Source organism: Adiantum capillus-veneris, chromosome 9, assembly GCF_014529385.1.
Source record: "Adiantum capillus-veneris isolate H3 chromosome 9, ASM1452938v2, whole genome shotgun sequence".
Taxonomy (NCBI): domain Eukaryota; kingdom Viridiplantae; phylum Streptophyta; class Polypodiopsida; order Polypodiales; family Pteridaceae; genus Adiantum; species Adiantum capillus-veneris.
The window spans coordinates 117,356,440-117,379,193 of NC_140939.1; the positions used below are offsets into that span (position 1 = coordinate 117,356,440).

General features: G+C 45.1%; 1 protein-coding gene across 1 annotated transcript in view; it reads left to right on the forward strand.

Annotated features, from left to right (window-relative positions):
- Positions 1 to 262: 262 nt before the first annotated feature.
- SPY (Tetratricopeptide repeat (TPR)-like superfamily protein) overlaps positions 263 to 22,754 on the forward strand; it is a 104,257-nt gene continuing 81,765 nt past the window's right edge. The window contains exon 1 of the mRNA XM_086520006.1: positions 263 to 756. Coding sequence (XP_086376132.1) covers positions 301 to 756 — 456 coding nt within the window. The 5' untranslated portion in view covers positions 263 to 300. The remainder of the gene's footprint in view (positions 757 to 22,754) is intronic.

The window sequence follows — 22,754 nt, forward strand, 5'->3', positions numbered from 1 at the left end:
CGACACGCGTAAAGGGGAGCCCTTCCGCCATATTATGTTAGTAGATTTTATAGGACCTATAGCTACGGTTTAACTTCTCCCTACCTGAGGGTACTATTTCTTTTTCCATCTTCTGCCAATTCAAAGGTCAACTTCTCTTAAAAAACCATTCTGGTAATTAAGAATCTAAAGGAGTTATAAATTCATTTTTTTCCAATAAAGGCTTGTGTCATATGCGTCACTTAAATCAAGAGAAGTAACTTTTGTAATTCCCCTCTCTCTCTCTCTCTCTCTCTCTCTAAGAACAACAAGTGAGAGACGATGAAGGGCAGCAGCGAGGGGCCCGTCATGGCGTGGCCAGAGTCGCACATAAGCCGCGAGAGGGAGAGGGAGGGGGCTAGCAGCTCCGCAGCGGGCGTAGACACACAGAGGCTGAAACGTAGGAGCTCTCCCTCCATAGCCATCAACACCAATGGCACTATATCTCCGCCAGCCCACAAGCTGGGCGGCAAAGATGGCCTCTCTTATGCTGAGATTCTCAGATCACGCAACAAATTTTCTGATGCCCTTACCCTTTATGAGAGCATCCTGGAGGTTGATCCCCGTAGTGTGGAGGCTCGTGTTGGCAAGGGTATTTGCCTTCAAATGCAGGGCTTCTCCAGGCAGGCCTTCGAAAGTTTCTCTGGAGCCTTGACACTTGATCCCAAGAATGCCTGTGCTCTTACGCACTGCGGAATATTGTACCGAGAAGAGGGCCATTTGTTGGAAGCGGCTGAGGTATGTCTCAACTGAATTCTCAGTCCATGTGTAGCGTTTTCTCTTGAACTTATGACGGTGATAATAATTTTAAAAGGTTGTATATGCGTTTTTATTTGAAGAATCTAGGGTAAAAATTGAAGCACATCTACCTTGGAAAGTTTGTTGTGGGTTTCTATCCTTTGTACTGTAAATCGTTAATTTTTACACTTACATGGGAACCCTTGCTTGGTAGGTTCACTTAAGAAATTAATTAAAGAATTCTTTAGAAATTAGGATGGCTTACTTGAAGAAAGTGTGTAGGTCAAAGCCTTGTGTGATCTACAATCTAAATAGGAACCTTCGACACTCTTATGACATCTTTCCTTGTGGACATGACATAATTGGCATGTGAGAGATGCTCAAGTATTGTGCCATTCCTTTTTACCTATCCTAGTTAAGATAAAGACCGAGGAGGTGGGTGGAGAGATGAGACGATCACATATTCACAAAATTTGGTGACATTTACAAAGAGAGAGAGAGAGAGAGAGGACAAACGCTAGAACAATAATCATAGCTTGCGTAAATGCCTGATTAAAATAGCCATTCAAACAAAAAACACAAAACAACGCAATCCCCAACACCTCTTCAAAATGGATGTTGGACTTCAACATGTCGAGAAAGAGTTTGGTTGTAACAAACTTGGGCACCCTAAGTCTAGAATGTGTCGCAACACGATAGAGAGATTCACTTGAAACACTTAACAAACAAATCATAGTTCAATTGAGTCAACACGGCCCGGCGTAGTTTGGCGCCCCTCTTGGTATTCTTTTTGTATAAATCTTTGAGCAAAGCCAACTCCCGAGTCCTCTGCTCTCTGAAGAGTGAGGGCTCCCCAAGGGTTCTTTTATTCTTAGAAGGGATGCCCAAAAGCAGAGTCCCAAAAAGCAATTTGTTCAAAAGCAATAAACTCAAAAGCTACTGGCCTAAAAGTTATGAGCGTATTTTCTGTAAATCCGTACAACCTGCCACGTCAGCACATGTTAGTGCAAAACGCGAAAATCCATACTGCTGCCACATCAGCATGTCAACACAAATTCTAGCCGTCCATACAGTCTGTCAGCGCGAATTGTTTGAAAGTAAGAAGCTTTCTAACGCTGAGATGCGTTATCCAACGTATGAGAAGGAGCTTTACGCCGTAGTCCACGCTCTAAGGAAATTGCGGCACTACTTGTATGGCTCTACATTTGTTGCATGGACATATCACCACTCCCTGCGTTGTATCTGTGATCAGGGTGATCTCAGAGGCCGGAAGGCTAGATGGGTCGAGCTTATGCAAGAGTTTGACTTTGAGATCCGTTATAGAAAAGGATTCAACAATCAGGTTGCCGACGCGCTCAGCAGGATTCCTGAGGTTAAGGCCTTGTCTATGGTTGAAATCTCGACGCATTTCTATCTCTCTCTTTGAGGGCTATGCCGTTCCAATGGCCATTTTGGCAAGATATGGAACGAGGTCGAAGCGGGGCATGACTCGCATACAGGCTTGGGTGATCTGGAGACCCAAGTGAGTCGTGCCGGAGAGACGAGACATTGACAATATTCCATTAGAGGTGGACTATGGTTCAGAAATGGTAAAGTCTGCGTGCCGGAAATCGATGAGATTCGACAAAGGATTTTGTGCGAATGCCATGATGTTCCTAGCGCTAGGCACCGAGGCATCCAGAGAACTTTGGCTTTGGTCAAGCGATATTTCTATTGGCCAAGGATGCGCTCTTACATAGAGAGCTATGTCAAGAGATGCGCTCAGTGTCAGGTCAATAAGGCAGAGCGCGTTAGAAAAGCTGGCCTGCTACATCCATTGGAAATCCCAGATGCCAAGTGGCAGAGTATTTCCATGGACTTCATCGTTGGTTTGCCAAATACTAGTCGGGGCAATGACGCTATTTGGGTTGTGGTTGATAGACTCACAAAAATGGCAAAGTTTATACCAACGAAGTCGACAGTAAAAAGCCACGAGTTTGCGGTTTTATTTGTCGATCAGCTTTATAAGCTGTATGGTCTGCCAGAGGATATCGTCAATGATCGAGATACTAAGTTCACTGGCCGATTTTGGCGAGATGTGTTTGCTCATCTTCAGACGAAGTTGAGTATGGCGTCTTTCGACCATCTTGAGTCCGACGGACAAACTGAGAGGATGAATCAAACGTTAGAGGACATGTTGAGAGCCTATGTCTCTCACAGGCAGTCTGATTGGGAAAGGTATCTTCCACAATTAGAATTTGCCTATAACAGTAGCAAGCATTCTGCTACTGGATTTAGCCAGTTCATGCTGATGTATGGATTTGAGCCTAAATCCCCAATTGCTATTGGCTTAGAGAAAGTCAAGGAACGCCAAGCTTGTGATTTCCTGTATGACATGCAGGAAATGCTCGAATTGGCTAAGGATAGTATAAGAACGGCTCGTGATCGAGTCACTACTTATGCTAATCAAAAGAGATCTCCAAGGACTCTAGATGTGGGACAATGGGTCTATCTGAAGATACCCAAGGATTCCAAGACTAGCGAACAGGAAAGCATTATAAGCTTTCAGCTAGATATTGTGGTTTGCTAGATATTGTGGTCTGTTCTTGATCACAAAGAAAATTGGCCAAGTTGTCTACAAACTGGCTCTTCCTTCGGATGTCAGTGTACATCTAGTGTTTCATGTCAGCCGCCTTAAAGTGAAAGACGTTGTTGTGCCTATCGAGGAAAATGTATGGCAAGATATGCAAACTGAGCATATTCCTCGAGAACCATAAGCAGTTTTAGATCATCGTACCCGTCATTCACGTCAAAAGGTTTATGACGAGTACTTAATTAAATGGAAGGGTCAATTTGAAAGGTTTGCTACTTGGGAACCTGTTAGAGCCTTGAACGCTCAATATCCCCACTTCATTGATGAGGACATCAATGGTTCTTAAGGGGGGAAGTATGTCCCGCTCATAGGAGAGGGGATCTAGCCCAGATGCCGTCGGGATGGGCGTCCAGTGTCGGGGCGGACGTAGTGTGAACACGGCCAGTGTGGCTGGTCATTATTATAAAAGGGAGGCCAAGGCCTCATTTGCAGTTTTCGACCCCCACTGGCAGAGTGCTAGTGGTTAGCTCGCGAGGCTAGGATTCCGCCAGGTCACCTCGAGGAGGTGAGGCCGGGTGGTATGGGACGCTCGGTCTTACAGGTGCACGCCTACGTCCTCGGACGCTGGCCCTAGCACGGGGGAGCTGCCGGATGGTGGCTATGGTCGAGTGGTTCGTCTGACGCGTATCTGTAGGCGGTATGTGTAGCCGGGAGATCCTCTCTCCTCGTTCGTTTGAGAGAGAGAGAGAGAGAGAGAGAGAGAGAGAGAGAGAGAGAGAGAGAGAGAGAGAGAGAGAGAGAGAGAGAGAGAGTCCATGCTGATAACAATTTGCTCATACAAGTGACCAAGGGTAGTTCGACATAGAACTGACATGCCCAATAGATAGACCCAAGGTACACACAATTGCGACTGCTACTAACACTGCAAACTGCACCTGCACTCGAGACCACTGACACGGTCTCGTCATGGACATCTCTTCCAACATGCTTTGAGAGCATAGATCTGGTTCCTCTCCTCTTGGCTAGATCTAGATGTGGATCTAGATCTCGGTCGAAGAAACCGATCACTATGGGGTCACAAGGGCCTATGAGAGGCGGCCCTGAGAAGGGGTCGCACCAAGGAGATGATCCTTGAGCTCTGCTGTCCCTTCCCACCAAAAATGCTAGGGCTGAGTGCTGTCCTCTGGCTGGGGGAGAAAAACTCTAGGTTGAAAGGGAAAAACGCTAGGGCTGCATGCACCCTCTGCCCGCTGCCCCTGCTAGGGTGCTCCTTAGGGGCGCCTTGTGCTCTTGAGTGCCTGCACACAACTGCTATCTCCTAGTGCCATGCCCACACATATATACCCAACAATAACCATGTTGGCCAGCCTGTAAGCCAACCCTCACGACTAGGAATAAATGGGGATAAATAGGGTAGGAGTGGAAAGAGGCACAAAATGCCCAAGGAGGGCACATGGAAAAATAATGGGGAAAAATGCCCCTAGCCTGTGGGAGCCTAATGGCCATGGAACTTAACCAAAACCCAAGGCTAAACATGGCTAAACACAACCCGTTATGAGAAACCTACCTCACAGTGGCTGGGCACAATCACAAAACAGCCCTCACTTCCTAACACCCGTCCCTGGGAGAGCGATTCTCAAACTCCCCCTCTTCGCTCTTGGCAAGGAAGTCGGACCAAGAAGCAGGAGTTAGCAATCTGGTTACTTGTGGAAGCATCCCAAACAGAGGAATGGGATACCATTGAAGGTTATTTGTGATAGGGACACTCAACAAAAGCTCATCAAGGAGTTTCATTAAAGTCTATGGGCAGGACATGGTGGTGTATGGGCTACTTTTGCTAAGGTCAAGGAGAGGTATTGGTGGAAAGGCATGTATAAGGAGGTATCTTTGTTCGTGGAGTCTTGTGTGACATGTCAAATGTACTCAAATGTACGTCATTGAGATGGATTACATCCTACTAATCCATTGGTCATGCATTACAAGTGGGTGGTGGATTTGGTCACAATGCCTTTGGGAATTTGACATGCCATAAAATCTAATATCTACCTATCCCAAATGATTTTCTCATATTGAACTTATCATTTAATGTGGGAAAATGAATGGAAACAAGGGTAAGAATATAGATATGTGCTTTTAGACCTATCTCAGCACGGGACCAAAGGGAGAGAAGGCTACATCTTATGAAGGGCCAAAAGGGAGATGGTCTACCAAAGAGCAATGAGCAGGTAATGGAGCTTAAAAGACCTTAGGGTTAGCTTCATTAAAGACCTCCAAAGGTTAGTGTTAAAAGTCCTTAGGCAAGCTAGGCTTGTGCTTGAGGTGCTTGTCGTGCTTGAGCTGACTAAGGTGCTTGAGGTTCTTGTCGTGCTTAAGCTGACTAAGGTGCTTGAGGTGCTTGTCGTGCTTCATGACCAAGGTGCTTGTCGTGCTTAAGCTGACTAAGGTGCTTGAGGTGCTTGTCGTGCTTCATGACCAAGGTGCTTGTCATGCTTGATGATCAAGGTGCTTGAGGTGTTCAAGTCAAAGATGTGTTCTACAAAGGAGGGGGTGATGAGACCGGCTTGTAGGGCAGTAGGCTTTGACTTTCACCCGAAATTCTTTACTTTAGACACACACAAAGAGAACGTGCAAAAGAAACCTGCGACGCGAATTAACACTTAAGCACACACACGGCTCGGAAGCTAGAATGCTCCGAGCAGACGTCGACAACCTGTAGGCCCCAAAATCGGCGCCCCTTTCGGTATTGCTTTATACTTTGAGAGGGTAAATTACAAAGTGGAGTCCCGGGAATCCTTTACCTGTATCCAGCTAGATACCACCTGTTTTGGCCAAATTTCGGCAGCATAACAGCCCCGAAACTTGCGCGAAACCAATTCCCCTGTTGGAACTCACTTCCACTGGCATAAACCTTCTGATTCCTACCCAAAAATAGTAAATTCAGCACGCTGTATTTATTGGTTTTTGCCTTGTTTTCAGCCCCAAACAGTCCCCTAACTGTCCTCTACCAGTGGGGGCACGATTCCCAATGGTTCTGGCGTCCGTATGGCTGAAAAACAGTCAATTTACAGCGCATGCATAGCGCTGAAAACGCACCTGTACGGTGAGGTTATGACCCTCACCGGTGCCTGCTTTGGAGTAGCAGTTAGCTACCCCTGTTCCTGCTCAAGGAGGCTCTTGCCTCAGCACAAAACAAGGTTGGACCAATACGTACGTACAGTACGGATCCGTATGGACATTCCATACACAACGTACTGTGTACGTCCAGATCGTACCGTACGTGCATCATTTTTTATTTTTATTTTTTTTCGGATTTTTTCAGCTGGTTGTCTTCGCTTGGGGCCCATATGTTCATGCGTGGCCTAAATTTGCCTACCTTAGGCCCGAATTCCAAAGCCTAAATTTTAAGAAACCAGAGACTTACTGTATGAACCAGAGAACAGAGAAACTCTTAGAGAGAGAGAGAGAAAAAGCACTATAGTGGCTTACACAGGGAAGGTAAGTGCCTCTTTCCCTCTCTGGTGTGTGTTGCTCTCTACCCCACGTTCGTCTGAGCTTCCCTCTCGCGTTTCCCTCCGTCTCTCTCTCTCTCTCACACACACTTTTTGTTCGCGTGATTCTTGCTCAATGCTCTTGAATCTTGCAACAGGAGCAAGAATGCTGAAGCCGACCAATCCCTATTGGAAGGAACACTCCAACCCAAAAGGGTTCCGGTTGTTGCGAATGGTCATGCAAGTATTGTGGTTTCTCTCTCACAAGTACAATCACACGTGTTGTGAGGCATTTGACAGGGATTAAGTGAACAAATAACTGTAGTGCGTGCAAGAAAGTGCCCAAAGCTGTGAAAGATAAGCTAATTGCTGAGAACTTTCCAGAAGAGTTGGCAACAGACTCTGTTAAAGGGACTCAGCAGACACAGGATGCGCTGCAAGATGCTCTTCTTGGAGAGTTCGGTGTACAGGGAGATGACATTTTTGAGTCTCAGTCCACACCTATGGGACAGCCATCTGGTAATAGAAAGAGAGCACGGATCATCGAAATAGACGAGGATGAAGAGGACAGTGATGTTGATGCGTCGAGGCAGACTACTTTGCCTTCACGGATGAATTCCCAATCTTGGGTAAAGGAGCGGTAGAGAGTGGCTGAGATGGAGATTACGCGCACTCTAATCGAGTGCAACATTAGCTTCAATGTCTTGAGAACTGATTAGTGGAAGTGTAACAGACTTGGACACTCCAAGTCAAGAATCAACCGCGACAACACCAAATAACCACTTCAAAACAATTCACAAATCACAATAGATTTGCACTGGCCTGGCGGAGTTCCGTGCCTAGAGATATTGGCCCCAAAGACTGGCGCCCCTTTCGGTATTTCTTTTTGTATTAATCAATCATCAAAGTACAAGAGAGCGGTTAGGGTTTCACTCTCAAACTCTGCGTCCAGATGCTCTGAGAAGTGAGGCCCTCACCACTAATTTAAAGGTTACAAGGGATGCCCAAAAGCAGAGCCCCAAAAGCTTTTAAAATAAAAAGCATCAGTTCTCTCTCTTTCTCTTAGAGAGTCTTTTCTTTTTTTTTTAATTAAAAAAAAAAGCAAAATTCGCGTCGCTCATCATTTTCCAAATTTTTTTTTTCCAGTCCCTGCGATTTCCGGAAATTAGGGTTTTTGGCAGAAATTAGGGTTTGTTGTAATTTTAGGGTTTCTGGCAGAAATTAGGGTTTCTGCTGTCCGCCACGTCATCACTTTGTGACATACCCCCCTCTTGAAGCTTTTGTTGGTTTTGCAGGCGTAATCGCGGTCGATTACAATGCTTTCAAGAGGGGGGTATGTCACAAAGTGATGACGTGGCGGACAGCAGAAACCCTAATTTCTGCCAGAAACTCTAATTTCTTTGCAAACGCTAATTTTTGCCAGAAACCCTGATTTTCGGAAATCGCGGAGGCTATTATTATTATTATTATTATTATCATTTTTTTTTTTTTGGGGAAAATGATGAGGGACGCAAATTTCGCTTTTTCTCTACTTAATGAGAAAGAGAGAGAGAATGCTTTTGCTTTCATGTTTTGACTCTCTGTGAGAGAGAGAGAGCAATTGCTTTTGATTTGAAGCTTTTGGGTCTCTGCTTTTGGGTCTCTGCTTTTGGGCATCCCTTGTAACCTTTAAATTAGTGGTGAGGGCCTCACTTCTCAGAGCATCTGGACGCAGAGTCTGAGAGTGAATCTCGACCCACTCTCTTGTACTTTGAACTGATTAATATAAAAAGAAATACCGAAAGGGACACCAGTCTTTGGGGCCAATATCTCTAGGCACGGAACTCCGCCGGGCCAGTGCAAATCTATTGTGATCTGTGAATTGTTTTGAAGTGGTTATTTGGTGCTGTCGCGGTTGATTCTTGACTTGGAGTGTCCAAGTTTGTTATAGTGGTATTTGAACGAGATCTTCTTGAATGAAGAGGCGGGTAGAAAAGAGCTCCAGAATCTTTCACAATAAGCATCGATTGTATCTTTCTTGGTCATCCCAAGATGGTTCCAAGCAGCTCGTATATCTCGTTCATATTCTTGCGCCAACCAAGAAGAAATAAAAAGCTTTTCAAATTTCAGCCATTTAACTGGCGCAGTCTTGTTTAATAGAAGCGTGGACCACCAAGTGCGAGCATTCCCCTTAAAATAAGAGGCAGCTCTCCGAATCTTGGAGTGCTCTGAATAGTGTCCTCCCGCGAAAGCGATGTCAAACTGCTGTATAAAAGACAAAGCCTTCGAAGCATCTGAGTATTCTGAAAAGTATCAAACTTGATCGTGTGGCCACCTTCCTTAAACTCTCGGACTTTCTTGCTTTTATCTTCGAGAAAGTCATACTGGTTGGCTTTGTAAAAATTCTTCTTGTTCGCATAAAACTTTCCGTCATCGGAATCTGAGCTGTTTGTAGACGAGTCCTCAGTAGAACTGTCAGTCTCTGGGCGAGATGTAGCCTTCTTTGCCTTTTTCTTGCCCTTTCCGAAGCATTGTTTCTTGCTTCGCTTTTTTACCTTTTTTGTCTTCTTCGCTCGAATCTGAAGAGCTAGAAGAACTGTCAGAAGAAGAAGAAGAAGAAGAAGAAGAAGAAGAAATGGGTACTCCTTCAAATCGAACACGCTTCTTCTGTTTCTTTGCCTTGTCAAAAGTCGACTGACGACCCAAATAACCCTGGAAAGTCAGTGCTTTTCTTTTGCTTTTTGTCGTACTTTTTGGCTTTCTTTTGTGCGTCAAAAAGCTGAGCAATCCGTGCATCAACCACGTTCTCCAGTTCCTTCTCCGTATATTTTCTTGGAGGCAGAAGGTTTCTTGAGAGCGGGTTTCAGGAGTGGTGTTGTGGTTCTCTGCCACTCCATCTGTACCTCTTCCAAAGAGGTCTGGGTCACATATTTTGCCATCTTCGGGTCCTTGGCAAAATTGAGCATCATCTTTGTTGCATCGCCAATCAATCGACGACGCTCCATCTCTCTTTGCTCCGCCTGAGTAGGCCGAGGCGGGCCATACTCTCTGTCTGAATCTTCGTTGTGATCCCAGCCTGCATCTCCAGATGCAGAGGGAGTCGACTGATCATTGCCTGAAGCCATAGGTGCCGCGGAAAAAAAAATTCGGGGATCGGATTTCGCGTAGAAGAGAAATCGGCCGTGCTCTAATACCACTGTAACAGACTTGGATACTCCAAGTCAAGAATCAACCGCGACAGCACCAAATAACCACTTCAAAACAATTCACAAATCACAATAGATTTGCACTGGCCCGGCGGAGTTTCGTGCCTAGAGATATTGGCCCCAAAGACTGGCGCCCCTTTCAATATTTCTTTTTGTATTAATCAATCATCAAAGTACAAGAGAGCGGTTAGGGTTTCACTCTCAGACTCTGCGTCCAGATGCTCTGAGAAGTGAGGCCCTCACCACTAATTTAAAGGTTACAAGGGATGCCCAAAAGCAGAGCCCCAAAAGCTTTTAAAATAAAAAAGCATCAGTTCTCTCTAATTCGCGTCGCTCATCATTTTTCAAATTTTTTTTTTTCCAGCCTCCGCGATTTCCGGAAATTAGGGTTTTTGGCAGAAATTAGGGTTTTTGCTGTCCGCCACGTCATCACTTTGTGACAGGAAGAGGCTGGTTAGAGCCATTGCACAGGTTGGTGCGACAGATTCTTGGTCAGGACTTGAGTACAAGAAGATGCGCACCACTATGCTTGACGAGCAGAAAGCCTTGACAGACAAGGCATTGGTCCCAGTAAAGGCAGGTTGGCAGCAATTTGGTTGCACTATTATTTCCGATGGCTGGAGTGACATACGCAGAGCCATATCATCAACATTCTTGTCTCCTCTTGCCTTGGTACCTATTTCTTATGCGCTGTGGATGCAGGGAAAGCAAGAGAGAAGATTACAGCAGAGTTCATTTACAAGCATATCAAGAAAGCCATTGAGGATGTGGGTAGAGATAATGTGGTACAGGTGGTTACAGACAATGCATCCAAGTGTGTAGCAATGGGGAAAATGGTGTCGGCTGAGTTTCCAGGTATTGTTTGGACTCCTTGTGCAACCCATTGTCTAGATTTGCTCATGGAGGATATAGGGAAACTACCTTGGGTGCAGCCCGCAGTGATTGATGCTACTCGGATTACTACATTTTTCCGAAAGAAGCATCAGGCTTTAGCCATATTTCGCAGCCACAGTGCTCTTGACATGATGCGGCCATCCAAGACCAAATTTGCATACATGTACATACTTTTGCAGAGACTCTTGAAGCTGAGGGATCCACTTCTCCAAACTGTTGTGGACTCAAAGTGGAGAGAGATGCATGACTCACAAAATGAGAAATGCAAAGCCATTCAAAGACGGGTGCTAGATGATGCATTGTGGACTGAAGTGCAGAGTTTGACAGTGGCTTTGCAGCCCATCTACGTGTTGCTGCGGGTCACCGACATGGAGGGATCCACATTGGGTTTGGTTTATCACCTCTTCATGCAAATGAAGGGGCATATCATGGCTTGCCAATCCTTGTCACAAGATCGGTAAGCTGAGCTTAATGCTTAAATACATTATACTCATAATCTCTACTTGTAATTTCCTGAGTCCTGACACATGTTTGCTTGGGTTTTTTGCAGTCAAGATGATGTCCTAGCTCTTGTAGAGAGTCGATGGGAGTTTATGAGTCGTCCCATTCATGGGATGGCTGCAATACTCTATCCTTTCTACAAGATCCCAGAGTTGTTTCATGAGAGTAGTCTCTTGGCCTTGAAGGACGAGTACATCAACCGCATGTTTAGCATTGAGGAGCAGTTGCAGATAGATGCGGAGATGAGCAGTTTCATGAATAACTTGGGGCCGTCATTCACACGAGCAATGGCGCTACGTCTAGAGGCCACCAAGCTTCTTCTCACAAGGTGGCAAAACTATGGTAGATAGGGCCTTTCACATCTCACTACTATTGCTCTACGCTTGCTCTCACAGGTATGATTTTGACACACAGAGGTCACTGGTGACTGACTTCAAGTTTGATGGTATTGATGCTACCATTGCACTTGCCATTGTAGGATTGCTCAGCAGGCGCTTGTGAGCGCAATTGGAGTGCCTACTCCTTGATTCATACGAAAATCCGCAATCGGCTTAGCACTTCACAGCTAGAGAAGCTAGTATATTGTAGGGCCAACATGAAGCTTGTACGTTCCTACCATGCTTTGGGGACACTCAAGCAGGTTTGTTGAGCTTTGTTCTCATTGCTCAATGTAGTATTAGTATGTATAATGTTGTATACAAGTCAATGGTCACAGTTGTTTATACTTTGAAGTTTGAATGTTGAATAGGTTGACCCTACAAAAGTGAAGCTGATGGATGATCCGACTACAGAGACGTTGGATCAGCAGATTCGGAACGAGCAGGAGGATATTCTTCGCATGCTTCACAAGGAGTTGGAGAGTGTGGATAGGCGTGTGACTAGATCACGCGCACGTGCTTATAGTATTCCATTCCGTGAGAGAGCTGCAGGTCCAGGGATTGCACGGCGCGGCAGATGATTCGCAAGGGGAAATTGCCTATTCGTACACCTCGGCGACGTGCGAATGAGGCAGTTCCTTTCATTCACACTCAGGAGGAGGAGGAGGATTTTGATCCAGACTTGCAGGCACCTTGCCCTGCAATGGTAGAGCCAGAGTATGATGAGGAGGGCAATGTCTTGACTGATGGAGACATGCCTTCTTCAGTTTCCTCATCCTCTGCCTCTGATGATGAGTTTTGAGGTCACCATTTGCTTGACATTTTAGTTGGCAGCAGCCAACTAGTTATTTTCATTTGATGTATGCTCTATTAGGAGCTATCTTGACTATTGACTCCACATTTGTGATTTGTGACTTGTAGCTGAGTCCTGACAGCTGTTGTCAGTTGTGACATTCACATTAGTATGGACTCTGTTTGTTCATTGTCTTGTGACTGTCCAGTTGTCTTAACTCATAATTGTCTTGCTCTTTTGATGTCATGACTCATGATAGCAGTCTATAAGTGACGAGTCTAATAGGTAAACAGGTACATCGTACAAGTTCAAACTTCAGTGCCCGCAAGCGCATATCGCACGTCAGGTATGCGATTCTTGAGTCTCTAGCTGTTGTATATAGAATTTAGACATAATCAAAGTTGTAAAACATCAAATTGACAAATTCTATAGCTTTGTCTCTGAAATTGACAGCTATTTTTGTGGTTTCTATTCTTTTTTACCAATGCCACATATTTTGCCATACATAAAAAAATTACCCATACGGGACCACGTACAGTACGTACGTCCACGTACCGTACAACACGTATGGTTTCACCTTGGCACAAAAGCATGAAACCACACAGCTGTACATCAGTCAAATGAAGAGCCCTCTTGTGGGGCATCACATAACTGCACGTAGGGAGGAGAGAGAGCAGTGTGTAGTGTGCAGGGCATCACTCCTAGCACCACATTGATACATAGAGTGGAAAGGAAGCACTCCATAGCTCTTAACGTGTGACAGGTTCTCAATGAAGCATACCCCGGGCATAAATCGAGCGCCCCCTCTTTTGCCCTTGACTTGTAATGCATCTGTGAACAAATAGATGCAAAAAGGGAAGATTTCCATGGTTGCCAAAACCTGCGTATCGCTGAAAACGCAGTAAAACAGCCCTCTAAACACGCATCTGATGCCTTCCAATGCTGAAAATGAGCTCCTTGGTCCTAGGTAAAGTCATGGGAAGCTCAAAAATGCAGAGGAATGGCTGAAAATCAGAGTTATCAGCCTCCAAAACTGCTCCAAAAAGTCAGTTTACGAGTTATGTTCTCCCAAACTTGGTAAATTGGCCAAACAGTGTCCAACCATTTGCAACTTCAAAAAGAGGGCCTCAAAAATAAAACAAAAATCATTGAAAAGAAACCAACAACTAAGGTTAGCAGTTGCCACGTCCTCGTGACATAGTTAACAACTGCCACGTCCTCGTGACATACTCCCCTCTTGAAATCGCAAACGTCCTTGATTGCATACCATAAATACATGCCAGTGATAATCTTGTGTTGTTAGCAGTCTTTTATCATTGCATGTATCCGCAAGAAAGGTCGTAACACATAGATACAAATGACTTAATGAGACCTTCATACTTTTTTCATTTCCGTCTATTATACTGAATTCGTATGTACATATGATGTGCTAGCTCTATCATTACCCCTCCTTTGCACACGTTGGGTTGGGGCATAAGTAGGCTGTAACCCAAAGACCTCAAGGTAAAGCTGCAAATACATTTGGTAACTCTGACAGTTCATGTTCTTCCATCCACTTTCCATCCATAGGTGGATAGTTCTTGAACTTCACCACATAGCATCTTGCAACCTATCCCTTAACTTTTTACCTCGGCAAGTGGCTCTTGCCTCTGCAAACGAGCATAATTCCACAACACTGTAGCGTACTACCCACGACCAAGTACACAAATTTCAAGATGATTTACCAATGCGTCAAAGAATCCAAGCAATCCCCTCAGAGACTCGACGAGCAGCGTGTCACCTTGCAGACCCACATCACTCCCGCAAGAGGTCTAGTGGCCAATCTACCACCGTGAGACCTCTTTCTATCTCATCTTGGTTCATACTTGCAAACCCTAAATACGCAGCAGAAAATCAGTCCTAATTTGACCACTTTTTGGCAGCGCGAACATATGGAATTTCCTCTTTGTCCTATGAAGAGGAACCCTCTTCCATAATGCCCTTCCCTTTGTTGGCCATAGTATAATTCCGCGTTCCTGTACTCTCTGCCTTTACCCAAAACAACCGAGGTTCACGTCTTGAGGAAAAAGTGATTGATATCCTGGCAATGGAACCTTGAAACCGGCCTGTAGGGCGGTAGGCTTCGACTTTCACCCGAAATTCTTTACTTTAGACACACACAGAGAGAACGTGCAAAGGAAACCTGCGACGCGAATTAACACTTAAGCACACACACGGCTCGGAAGCTAGAATGCTCCGAGCAGACGTCGACAACCTGTAGGCCCCAAAATCGGCGCCCCTTTCGGTATTTCTTTATACTTTGAGAGGGTAAATTACAAAGTGGAGTCCTGGGAATCCTTTACCTGTATCCAGCTAGATACCACCTGTTTTGGCCAAATTTCGGCAGCATAACAGCCCCGAAACTTGCGCGAAACCAATTCCCCTGTTGGAACTCACTTCCACTGGCATAAACCTTCTGATTCCTGCCCAAAAACAGTAGATTCAGCACGCTGTATTTATTGGTTTTTGCCTTGTTTTCAGCCCCAAACAGTCCCCTAACTGTCCTCTGCCAGTGGGGGCACGATTCCCAATGGTTCTGGCGTCCGTATGGCTGAAAAACAGTCAATTTACAGCGCATACACAACATTGAAAATGCACTTGTACGGTGAGGTTATGACCCTCACCGGTGCCTGCTTTGGAGTAGCAGTTAGCTACCCCTGTTCCTGCTCAAGGAGGCTCTTGCCTCAGCACAAAAGCATGAAACCACACAGCTGTACATCAGTCAAATGAAGAGCCCTCTTGTGGGGCATCACATAACTGCACGTAGGGGGGAGAGAGAGCAGTGTGTAGTGTGCAGGGCATCACTCCTAGCACCACATTGTACATAGAGTGGAAAGGAAGCACTCCATAGCTCTTAACCTGTGTGACAGGTTCTCAATGAAGCATCCCCCGAGCATAAATCGAGCGTCCCCTCTTTTGCCCTTGACTTGTAATGCATCTGTGAACAAATAGATGCAAAAAGGGAAGATTTCCATGGCTGTCAAAACCTGTGTATCACTGAAAACGCCGTAAAACAGCCCTATAAACACGCATTTGATGTCTTCAATGCTGAAAATGAGCTCCTTGGTCCTAGGTAAAGTCATGGGAAGCTCAAAAATACAAAGAAATGGTTGAAAATAAGAGTTATCAGCCTCCAAAACTGCTCCAAAAAGTCAGTTACGAGTTCTGTTCTCCCAAACTTGGTAAATTGGCCAAACAGTGCCACTTGGCACTCATGCATGCAGTTTCCCCACATTGGGCTTCCTGCTTAAAAATCTCTCAATTGGTGCATCAATTGACTTTGCAGCAGAGTAATAAAATGTTCCCCTTGTCATTCTGAAGCTAATGACGCGAATAGATTTTGTAACCCAAAATAGCAGTTTCCTAAATTTTAGGGGATGCTTCTGTTGGACTCCCATTGGTCATCTGACCGTCTATCCTCATTGGGACCGCATCCAAAAGTGCAATGTGGCCCAACTGTTGAATACGTTCTGTTGGTGATCCCACCTTGACTTTATGCCTTTATTGAGTTCACTTCCTAGTATTCACCAACTTGCTAAGTCCGACGGGGAGACCTACATGATCTTGCACTGAGCCTAGACATCCTCTTACTATACGAATTCCAATGCTGACCAACTTCCCATCTGTGAGTGAAACTACCGTTCACATTGGCCATACAATGTCTGACCATTTGCAACTTCAAAAAGAGGGCCTCAAAAATAAAACAAAAATCATTCAAAAGAAACCAACAACTAAGGTTAGCAGTTGCCACGTCCTCGTGACATAGTTAACAGCTGCCACGTCCTCGTGACAGCGAGCCCTAAAGGTAGGAGCATGAAAGAGCGCGCGTGCACACACACACACACTCTCTCCCAAGGCAAGCCTAAGACTCAAGACGCATTAATGACATGTCAAGACCCTACCCATGCTGCCCTCATGGTGTGGCTTTTAGGGAGGTCCAATGAGAATTTAGATAAATGAAAATAATTAATTAAGCTCTCTCTCTCTCTCTCTCTCTCTCAAAGGGGGAAAGGAGGACACTTGTCCAAATGCTATCCCTACTGGTTGAAATGACCAAAGCCTGTGATTGGCTAAGCTTGGCATGAGCCAATAGGGTGCAAGCTAGTGCTAGGAGAGAGAGGGGGGTCGATCAAGGCATGCTAGGGGTCTCATTGTTTCATTCACTCACACTTACACATTCTCTCCTTGTGTTGAGCAAGAACTCCATCTCCTTCTCCAAGCTTGAGAAGTAGAGAGTCTACACAAACACCTCTTGGCTATGAATGCAAATCCAACCAAGAGTCAAGCTTCAATGGCATGCTCATCTTCTCTACCATCTATATTACTATGCTAAGCTAAGCTCCAAGAGTAATCTATGGTGATGAAAGTACTTCTTTCTGGTATGTTACTTCTTCTTCCTCTTCCCTTCCCCCACTCCTTGCTAGCTCTCTCCACCTTTGAAGGTGTTTGAGGTCTTGGGATTAAGGCTGGGGACAAGTTAGTGCTTTTACAAGTTGGTGCATGAATGAAGCTTACCATCTTCATGGCATCAACAAGGTCTCAAGGAACACAGTATGTATTATACCAAGTCTCTCTTCAAGGGAGAATCTATAATACAAAAGCCTTTTGGAGGGGGGACCGACTCCAAGTAAATCCGGTCCTCAATTGTTAATTTCTCTAATTCTCCCTCTCTTTTGCAAGTATTGTTCATGCCAAGCTAACTAGGTATAATGTTCATTTTGCTACCTTTAATCAAGTACTCTCGTTATGCGCTTTAAGGATTCTCTTAAGGAAAATGCTTACTATTGTTACTTTAATTCCGCTACAATCAATGTTATTAGCCATATTCTATTACATGGCAAACGAGATACTTAGTGCTTGCAAGAGAGGACTTGTCTAATCAAGTTGAAGGTCGTGCATTAAGGACAAACAACATAAGCAATGTGTAGGTTCCTCTTAGAAGATGTGATTTGTAGATATGGATGTGGTGGAAAGATAACTGCAGATAGGGGTGAGCTAGATGCTGACAAAGCAAGGAATTTCTTCAATATGTTGGGCATTAGACTTTCTCTCACGTTTGCTTATAACCCAAAGGAAACGGGAAAAGTGAACGAGGCCATTCCCCAATCATCAAGGCGCTAGCAAAGGCTAGCAAAGGTAGAGTTTGTGAATGGCGAAGACTGTTACCGTATGCCTTGTGGGTCGACTGTACAACACATAGTTCAGTCACAAGTCACATTGCCTGCTGAATTGATGTATTGTCAAAAACCTGTGATGCCTATAGAGTACGTGGTTCTCATATGGAATGTGTTACCCCGTGAAGAAAATATGACTAGAGAAGATCTTCTTGCATTACAGGTTTGGCAACTTGAAAGAAGACCAGAAGACTCACAAGTCGCACAACCAGCATCTGCAGAAGGTACTGCTACTGACCGCTCCAAGAGTATACAATAAAACTACGGGTATCCGGATCATTTCCCAACTCTAAAGTGCTCCACTCTCGAGGAAAAGAGTCGGAAATCTACATCTTTGGTGATATACCACATGCCAGAAACTTCAAGTTGATACGGAAGTCGAACGAAAGGGACTACCGAGGCTACTAAGGAACTATATCTCCAATGGCAAAGAACCAAAGAACTGCTAACTGTATTTGAAGGAACTCCATTGGAAGTGAGAGTGAAACTATAACTGATCTTTGACCGTCTGGAACCCCATCCTTAGAGAATATCACCCCACTCTCAGAGCGAATCGGGAACAAACATCCAGCAGAAAGAAACACACATCAATACTGAGACTGCATCTAACACGACAAGCTGTGCAAGAGAAGAACAAGGTGTAGAAACACCACCAAATAGACTGTCAATTCTGTCCACTGCACATGGAACCACAAGAACTGTATGGAAGTAGTGTGGACAAACTGACTCCCAAGCTGGCTTCACATCCCCCTCCGAACGGAAGAATACCCGAACCATGAATAGCTGTCATGACTGTTCAACAGTCTTTGCCTGTGTAACTGGATCACCCTGGGTAGGTAAATCTGAAAGAAAATATACATGTGGAACCTGGAACCAAATCTGGGAGAAGCAAGAAGACTGTCTCCACTATAAAGAACGCTCGAGCTAATTGTAATTGGTTTCGAGTTCGAGAAGGACCACTATCCACCTGTACGAAGATAACATGCCAGTCTAAGGATAAGGAAAGTAGGCGTGTCCTGAATGGTACAGCCTCTAGTGATCAATCCGGAAGAGGAGGCATAGGAACTACTGCTCGGATGCACTGGGAAGAGGAACCGTCACACCACAAATCCGAAAGATGAGGCAACCACGAAAATGGCAACATCCGCCAAGATACTAACTGCACTGTGGGCTAAAGTACACAATCCAAAGCCGCAAGAAATGGGCAAGGAAACCAAGAACTGGAAGACGCCATGCATGGTACTCTGTTGAATGGAGCACCGGAAGTCAACTGAAGATAATAACCTAGAAGCCCCCTCTGAAAGAGAAGTATCCTCAAAAGTACGCTCTGAGGTAACTACTTACTCAACCCCATGTCTGAACAGAGCAAACATTGTCAGTGAAGGCTCTAGTGCTAAAGCTGTGAATTCCTCCCATGATAGGAAGTCCCCCTCCCGCTCAATCCTGGGAAAAGAGAATGAGTACAGCCAAAAAGAAATTTGAGACAACCTGGAGTAAAACTGTGTCCTTTGTAACTGAATAGCAAGACTTGAATCTCATGGAACTCGAGACTCAAAGAGAATCTCACCATCTTTAAACTCTGACTACTAAGAATAGGAAGACTTGAAAGGTCATCGCTTGAGGGTCATGTTTTCCAAAGAAGTCGTCAGGGTCCAAAAAGAACCTAGCTACTCAAGCAAAACTCCCTGAGATTGAACCAAATGTCCGCCAGTTCTCTGCATCTTCCAAGATCAAACCTGTAGGTACAATCGAATACAATATGACAAACTGCATACAAACTTGGAAGAACACATATACTCCCACTGTTGTAACTTGCTTCCATAAAATCTTCAACAAAAATTGTCCTTTGTACTTGAGCTGAAGAGAACATACCCACGACTTAACTATGCAATTAATATCTAATACACAACATGACTCCAATACTCAAGGGAGAGTAAAGGAACTGGCTTGGAGAACAAGCATGTGAGAATGCTGGGGCTGATTTGCAGCATGCTAGAAAGTTGGGCAAAAGACTGCAAGGGAAGAACCTGCTATACTAGAAAGGTGTGGCCAAATTCGCACCCAAGGTTGGAGCTCTCCAAGGGATGTGTGGAAGAAGCATCCAAATGTTGTTGACTGCGGGAGTAGGGGCCACCAATTGTTGATACTACGTGCAAACCTGTCATCCAAAGGATCTTGACAAATTTGCAGTTGATCATCAAGAAAACTGTCCATTAGAGGTTGCAAACATGTCCCAAAACTGGTGTAGACTAGCTCCCAAGGAGTCGTAAACTGTCCCACAATTGACACTGACAAGATCACAAAAGGGCAAAGAAGTGACCAAATCTGTAGGGCCACACTTGAGTGAACATGGGGAAAGGAGGAGTCCACACTCCATCAAGGCCTTCTAAAACTGTTGTCATTGTTGGCTATAAGGGTCTGGTACCACCTCCTCCACCAACAAAGCCGGATGATCAAACAAGAAGTGGTTCTTGCGATAAAAAGTATCCCCCTTTTTTTGTCAAAGCCAACTACTGCACATGCATTGGAACATGCACCTAAACTGCTGCATACTGAAAGAACAAGAGTCAACTGAAGCCGGAACTGGAACTTCCATCCTTAGATGGACGATGGAAAATGATAGTACATCCTTTGCTTCAAGAAGGGAAGAGATCTCCCTCCTTCATCCATATGGTACAAAAGTGCGCTACTCGTTAACAATTCCAAGAAAGATGTGCATTTGCAAAAGGCAAAGCAAATCTACCAATCCATCTCCTCAAAGAAAACACGGCCATAGAGACCTATAGAAGTGAGGAAGAAGATCCTGCTGTTGTCCAAACACTTTTCTGTGAAGAAGCAGCTGGAATTGAATAGTTCCCCCTCTGGAACCGCATGCCAGCTCCCCTTGCGGGAAGGCACGGTAACATGACTTTATCTGGGAAATTCAAAGCAATCCAGCAGTGCTACACATCTTGAAGCCTCCATTGGGTTCCCCTCGGTGAAGAGAGGTCGGGGTAATGAAGGGTGAAGACAGGGAAGTCGTAGATGAGGATCCAAGGCCTCCACATACCTAAATTTGCTTCAAACTTGGATAAAACCAAGAAAAAATAGCAAGCTTCTTCTCTCTCAATCATGTCCAAAACTGTACCGGATCAGCCACATGCGAGCAACCAGGGTGGTTGTAACACCTAGGGCTCTGATACCATGTCAAAGGTGGCAACGGAAGATGCAATGAAGACAAGAATTGGCTCGTGATGCGGTGGGCACCTTGATTTTGATCTAGAACATCTGCAATGCCAAACACATGAACAAGGCACACCTGTGGAGAAGAGAGATTACTGAGGTAGGAGTCAGGACATCTGAGAGAAAGAGAGAGAGAGAGAGAGAGAGAGAGAGAGAGAGAGAGAGAGAGAGTTGACACTCCAAGTCAAAAATCAATCACGATAGCACCAAATAACCACTTCAAAACAATTCACAGATCACAATAGACTTGCACTGGCCCGGCGGAGTTCCTTGCCTAGAGATATTGGCCCCAAAGACTGGCGCCCCTTTCGATATTTCTTTATGTATTAAATTAATGTCAATGTACAAGAGAGCGGTTAGGGTTTCACTCTCAGACTCTGCGTCTAGATGCTCTGCAGAGTGAGCCCTAAACCACTTATTTATTGATTTACAAGGGATGCCCAAAAGCAGAGCCCCAAAAAGCTTCAGATCAAAAGCAAACTTGTTCTCTCTCACAAGCTCTCTCTCTGGCTTTTGTAAAATAAAGCAGAGTATTCTCTCTCTCTCTCTCTCTCTCTCTCTCTCTCTCTCTCTCTCTCTCTCTCTCTCTCTCTCTCTCTCTCTCTCTCCAATGCGTAGAGAAATGCATCAAATTTGTGTCGCTAGAAAGCTGATTTTCAATGCCGTAAAATCCGCCGTAATTTCCGGAAATCCGTATTGCTTGCCACGTGGCATTTTAGCCGCCAATATTAGGGTTTCCACCACATTTAGGGTTTCAGCCAGCAATTAGGGTTAGGGTTTCCAGAAATTAGGGTTTTTGCTCTCGGTAGCCATGTCATCACTTTGTGATAGAGAGAGAGAGAGAGAGAGAGAGAGAGAGAGAGAGAGAGAGAGAGAGAGAGAGAGAGAGAGAGAGAGAGAGAGAGAGAGAGAGAGAGAGAGAGAGAGAGACTCTCCATGCTGATAACAATCTGCTCATCCAAGTGACCAAGGGTGGTCCAGCATGAACTGACATGCCCAATGGATAGACCCAAGATACACACAACTGCGATTGCTACTGACTCTGCCAACTGCTCGTGCACTGGAGACCATTGACACGGTCTCGTCATGGACATCTCCTCCAACATGCTCTGGGAGCATAGATCTGGTGCCTCCTCCTGGCTAGATCTAGATGTGGATCTAGATCTCGGTCGAGGAAACCGACCACTGCTGTCACAAATTACTGACGTGTCAAAGCCCTGAAGAAGGGGGCCAACTTACAAATGCCGGCCGAGGGACGTAAACCCTAAGAAGAACAAGTAACAGAAGAAGAAATCCTACCAACTTATGGAGACCCTATCCGATGGGGCCCCAGTGACATAAAGAAACTAAAATAAAGCAGGATCCACACGCAAAAACTGATGACGTGGTAGATTTTCGAAAATTGCGCTGACATGATGACGTGGCAGGTTGTACGGATTTCCATAAATTACGCTGGTAGCTTTTTGGCATTGCTTTTGGACCAGAAGCTTTTGAGTTTTGAAGGCTTTTCATTGTAACTGCTTTTCAAGCCAAGGGCCTTTAAATACGAGGTTAGGGCTCATTCTCTGGCATGCTTCCTGGCGAAGGTGCAGAGTCTGGAGTACCGGCTTGTACTGTGTTGATGCAATATAAAGAAATACCGAAAGAGGCGCCAAACTTTGGGGCTAGTACTCTCTGCGGTGGAATTCTGCCACTCCGTGTCGCGTGTCGTCTCTCTCTCTCTCTCTCTCTCTCTTAGTTCTGTATTTATTGA